This window comes from Electrona antarctica, assembly GCF_951216825.1.
Source record: "Electrona antarctica genome assembly, chromosome: 17".
In the NCBI taxonomy this organism is placed as follows: domain Eukaryota; kingdom Metazoa; phylum Chordata; class Actinopteri; order Myctophiformes; family Myctophidae; genus Electrona; species Electrona antarctica.
The window spans coordinates 20,292,619-20,298,666 of NC_136798.1; the positions used below are offsets into that span (position 1 = coordinate 20,292,619).

General features: G+C 43.7%; 1 protein-coding gene across 1 annotated transcript; it reads left to right on the forward strand.

Moving 5' to 3' along the window:
* Positions 1–219: 219 nt before the first annotated feature.
* LOC306941017 (5-hydroxytryptamine receptor 1B-like) lies at positions 220–1,410 on the forward strand (the record flags this gene model as incomplete). Its single annotated transcript, XM_079526320.1, has 1 exon — positions 220–1,410. The coding sequence occupies one exon, from the start codon at positions 220–222 to the stop codon at positions 1,408–1,410; it is 1,191 nt and encodes a 396-aa protein (XP_079382446.1).
* Between the last annotated feature and the right edge of the window lie 4,638 nt (positions 1,411–6,048).

The following is a 6,048-nucleotide window of genomic DNA, read 5'->3' on the forward strand; positions in this document are numbered from 1 at the left end:
AGTTGACGGGGCGGGTGGGGGGGCGGGGGGGTCAAGGATGGTATGTTTCTCAAAAAATATGTGGCGGAGTTAACCAGCGCAGATGATGGAGACGCATGCTTGTTTTGGATGAGCGAGGACAAAAAGGCGCAACTCATGGATACAAGCATTTCATTTGCTCTCCTGGCTATAAAGCCTAATGGTAGAGCAATCTGACCGGACCGCGGCGCACGCAGAGAGATGGAGCATGCTGAGGATCACTTCAAACCTCCGTCTATTACTTACGGGGATCTGTTGAACATCTCCTCCACCACCAACGACACCAATGCGAACCTCACGCCGAAAGCGGAGCAGAATAAAGACTCCGACAGCGTTGCTTTCCAAGCGGGCTTGGCCGTGACGTTAGCGCTCATAACTTTGGCCACTCAGCTCTCCAACGCGTTCGTCATCGCCACCATATACAAGTCCAGGAAGCTGCACACACCCGCGAACTTTCTCATCGCGTCGCTCGCCGTGACGGACCTACTCGTGTCCATCCTGGTGATGCCCATAAGCGCGCTGTACACCGTGAGCCACACGTGGACCCTGGGACAGGTCATGTGCGACGTCTGGCTGTCCTCGGACATAACATGTTGCACCGCGTCCATCCTGCACCTGTGCGTGATCGCGCTGGACCGCTACTGGGCCATCACGGACGCGGTGGAGTACACCATAAAGCGCACGCCGAGGCGCGCGGCCGGCATGATCGCCACGGCGTGGGTGATCGCCATCTCCATCTCGCTGCCGCCGTTCTTCTGGCGCCAGGTGAAGGCGGAGGAGGTGACGAGCTGCAACGTGAACACCGACCACATCTTCTACACCATCTACTCCACGTTCGGCGCCTTCTACATCCCCACGCTGCTGCTCATCGCCCTATACGGCAGGATATACGTGGAGGCGCGAAAGCGCATCTTGAAACAGTCCCCCAGCAAAGCGGGGGGCAAGAGACTAACGCAGGCCCACCTGATCACGGACTCACCCGGTTCGGCGGCGTCCACCACGTGTCTGCATTATGGCAGCACCACCACCAACGAAACCTCCTCTTCCGTGTCCGGTGACACGGTGTCGTGCGCCGCCGGCGTGAGCCAGGTGAAAGTCACGGTGTCCGACGCGCTGCTGGAGAAGAAGCGGCTCGCCGCCGCGCGGGAGAGGAAGGCCACCAAGACGCTGGGGATCATCCTCGGGGCTTACATCGTCTGCTGGCTGCCGTTCTTCATCTACACCATAGTGGTGTCCGTGTGCGAGTCGTGCTTCTTTCCGGAGCTGTTCGACGTGTTCACGTGGCTGGGCTATCTCAACTCTCTCATCAACCCCATCATATACACCATGTCCAACGATGACTTCAAGAAGGCGTTCAACAAGCTGATACGCTTTAAATGTTGCAGGTCGTGAGAATAAGTATAGACTATAGGCCTACGAATTACACAGTGGTGGCATTTTAACTTATAAGTATTGTATCAATACTCCATTACACCTAAAAGTCTGGAATTCAAAATGTACTCGAGTAAAACTACAAAAGTATTGGTATAAAAATGTATTTAAAGTAGCCTATACAAAAAGTAGAAAGTAGGCCTGTGCAGAATATCCCGTTTCAAGATTTAAAATTCAAATAGTTTGAAAATAGCAGATCTACAAGCTCACAATGCCTGCATGCAACACATTGAAATCTTTTAGATTGGCTATTTTCAAATGACCAAAATGTATATTAATTGGGCTGAAGTGGCTAATGTATGTTTCAAATAAATGTAGTGCAGTAAAAGTAGCCTACAATATTTGCCTCTGAAATGTATAGTGGAGTAGAAGTAAAGGTAAAGTACAAATACCTCAAAATTGTACTTAAGTACAGTACTTAAGTAAATGTACTTAGTTACTTTCCACCACTGCTGTCTATAGGCCTAGAGGCCTACTATTACTATTACCATTGATTGATTGATTGATTGATTGAAAATGTTATTCACGGTTTGTAGAATGGGTACAGTTCAAAAGATAAAGTGCCCCTCGGGGCAGGTCAGGTTGTGGCCTCCTGGTGGCGCTATAATAGGCCAATGTGAAAAGGGTGCCATTTTTTCTTACGCCTTAGGGCCTTTCTCGGCCCCACCTCTCTCCCCGTGTTTTGGGATCCAAGATGGCCGCAGCACCAGGAGGGGGTGGCCTTACTGGGCTGCGTTCACAAATTCAAGACACCTGTCTTGCGTTTGTCCTGTGTCTGTGTTTAATGGCCACTCCAATGCATTTTCAATGGAACCCTATATGGTTTGACCAAACATTTTGTTTGATGGGGGGAGGGGGGCAGAACACATCCATCAAAGCTGTGTTCAGACACAAGTCAGGTGTCAGACACAAGGCAAGTGTCTTGAATACAGCTCAGTAAGGTCATATGTCGACCCCGCCCGCTCACCACTGCCCCACCCCATCCTGGTGCTGCGGCCATCTTGGATCCTAAAACACAGGGAGAGAGGTGGGGCCGAGAAAGGCCCTTATTGGATGATTTGAGGCATTTTGTTCCAAAAATGTGTTTTGCTAAAATCCACCTGTTGGTCGATTTGGCATCGACCGGGTTAACGGTGTCGGAGATTAGCTGGTACAGACACACACGGACGGACGGACAGACAGACAGACATACACACGGACGGAGTGCAAAACCTACTCTCTCCCCATGCCTTCGGCCTGGTGGAGACAATGATAGTATACAGGTCAATAAAAAACCCACTACGAGGATAAAACCAGAAAAAAGCACTAGATAAGACTTGTTTACATCAGGGACGTCCTCCATGTTTAATTCATCAGGACATTTAAAGACGTACAAATATATACTTCACAATCATCAAATATACTACAGTACATCCAACGTTTATTTCTTTGTGCATTTCCACAAGTCCTTTATTCTCTCAGCAGCGTTTGGATCGGGAGATTTAAAATAAAAATAAATGCTCATTTTCCTGATATCTTAGCTATATGTTATTAGTTGCCCTGGCCCCAGCTGCTAGGTCAAGCACGTGACAACCTAAATGAATCATAATCCGAAAGAGACTGATTTGACTACTACCATAGCAAGGACAATGCTAATGTGTGACATAGCCTACATGTAGACTTTGCAATGGAGTGTTGAACTGCATTGGTCCTGTAGGCCTATAGCCTAACTGTGAATGCATATGAATGTAATTTAGGCTACATATGGGAGGTCCATGGAAGACAGCCATTCCATGGATTTTTCTGAAGCCCACTGTTGTATCCGAGGATGATATACGAGTCTCAATGAGGAAGCACTGTGACCGATTTTTGCAATCGATAAACTATGAATCTTTCACTCTATATTTGCTTTCTTTCCTTCCATTTCCTTTCTTTGTTCTTGTTATTGGAGAAAATAGCAACCTGCAGGAGAGGTCCATCTCTGTTTGCATTCATTCCATCAGTCATCAGCATTCAGAACTGTGGATAATGTATAGAAAGCATCATTTTGACCCTCAACATCAGTTGGTGAGTAAGCACAAACAGTTTATAGGACTAAGCTACCATGCACAAGTGAATGAAACTAACATTAAGACAGACCCCCCCGTCCGTCCCCCATCACCCACCCACCCCTAACAATAAGGGGAAGCAATGGTGCCTACAAACAGTTGTTTCCTTCACAGGTGCCTGGCTTGTGTGGAGATCAGTATGTATTTGTTTATTTGTTTATTTGTTTGTAGATTTCTTTGGGGGAGGGGCAAACTTGTTATCTTGTTAGTGTTATGTATAGTGTTATATTTTGTGACACAAGACATTATTCTTTAAAGTATGTTAAAGAGTTATCAAGCCAAGCCTAAATGTGTGAATAGCTGTACGTATGTAATGTCTTCATTGTATTCATTCCACCATATTTTGCTAATTTGAAATGTGCTCAATCAAAACGTGGCAGCCGTATATGGATATCATACAATGTAAAATAGTGCTAATGTGTAACCACCCCTGAAAGAAGCGGCCCATACTGCAAAACTCTGGACCTCCTCACCAACCCTCTTATGAATAAGAACTTTGTGAACTGCTAAAGATTTGCTTTGATGTTTCAGTATGCATCTAAATGTATAAGCTATGTTCTGATGGGGAAAGGGGCTAATACAGGGTTCCTAAAGTCATGGAAAATCTGGAAAATTCATGGAATAAAAAAAACATTTTCCAGGTCTTGAAAAGTCAGGGAAATCTGTGAAAAATATCTGTGTCAACATTTATAACAGTTATGGAGCATAGATCGTGCATGCACACTTTGGAAAGGTCATCCAAAATGTGCTCAGATTTATTTTTATTTTTGGTCCACAGGCAGACATATCTGCTGGCAGATCCCATTACCTCTCAAGACATAATAATGTATTTTTGGGGAAAGGGCCTTTCTGTGTGGAGTTTGCATGTTCCCACCGTGTCTCCTAGGGTAGGTACTGTACTGTCACAAAAAACATGCTGTAATTCTGGTCTGTAAACTGCTGGTTGGAATAGTGTGCTCCTCCCACGCGCTACGTCCAACCGGGGAAACTTAAAGAAGCGGCTTGGACTCCTCATGCATTGAAGGAAGTCCGTTGCTCTCCCCAGGTTGGCAGAGGGAGTGTAGAGCCCAGGATTACATTAGATAATTGACACTGGGTGAGAAAATGGGTTACAAAATCGTGGGATAAAAGAAATAATAATGTAACATAACAGGTTTAATAGTTGTACTCCCAATTATAGTGGTCTGTTAAATCTTACCTAAACTGGGACAGTCGTCTAAGCAACGATTTGTGAATTAACCAGTGGTGGAAAAAGTACTCCAATGTTTTACATAAGTAAAAGTATAAATACTGCAATATTAAAAAAATACTCTATTACAAGTAGGCTAATATCCATAATTCAAAATGTACTTAAAGTACCAAAAGTATAATCATCAATCATACAGAATGTCCCATTTCAAAATTTTGAAAATAGCAGATAGTAGATCGGCAATTTTCAAATTAGCTAAAATGTATATAGGTCTGAAGTGGTTAATGTATGAAAGTAACTATAGTAACTAAAGTTTTCAAATAAATGTAGTAGAGTAAAAGTACAATATTTGGATTCAAGATGTAAGTGGAGTAGAAGTAAAGGTATTGTAAATTGTAAATACTCAAGTAAAGCACAAATACCTCAAAATTGTACTTAACTTAAGTACAGTAGCCTACTTGAGTAAATGTACTTATAGTTACTTTCCACCACTGGAATTGACAATGGCACTTACAAATATTGACACAGTGAGAATCACATGAGTATTGATATGGAAGAATTAGCAGAACAAAAGTGGGAACCCTGTAAAATTGTGCAGTTCAAGTGAACTTATGAACATTTGCCAAACATTATTTACTGTATACACATAATTATTTTGTGTTCGCATTGTAATAAGGCCTATTAGTCCAGTTTTCGGTGAAGAGGTGACCACCGAAAACTACAACATGACGTCACGCCGCGGTGGTCACCGCTCACACAACACATCTCTATGTTTTTTACTAACCACCATTTCAGTGACCTCTTCACCAAAAACTGGACTATGAATAGGCCTTTACTCAGTTCACTGTAAGCTGAATGCTTCAATAACATGCCACACTAAGGCTGTAGGCAGGAATCGTGGCAAGCAGAATCGCAGAATCACAAAAAAGAAAAGAAAAAAGAAATTTTAACTGGAACAGTGATTGATTCCCAACAGGGCCTACTTGTGGGCCATGATGTTGCAAGTGGGCCTCCAAATAATTGGCAAAACCATTACATTATTAATTAAGTCATGGTATTATTATATTTCTTCTCTTTAAAACCTTGAACAATGAGTATTCATTGTGATACCGATGAATAGGAATAATTTAATATGTCAGTTCCATTGTTCCAAGCCGGAATACAATCGATTGTCTGATCATTAAGATAAACATGTGCTGAAAATGCAAGGCAGCAGCCCTGTTAAGTGGTCAGATGGGTGCTCTGTGAACACGTGTATTAGGATAACATGGCCGCCAAAGATATTTTTGTGGAAATGAGGGATCATGGAGTACACAATGAAAG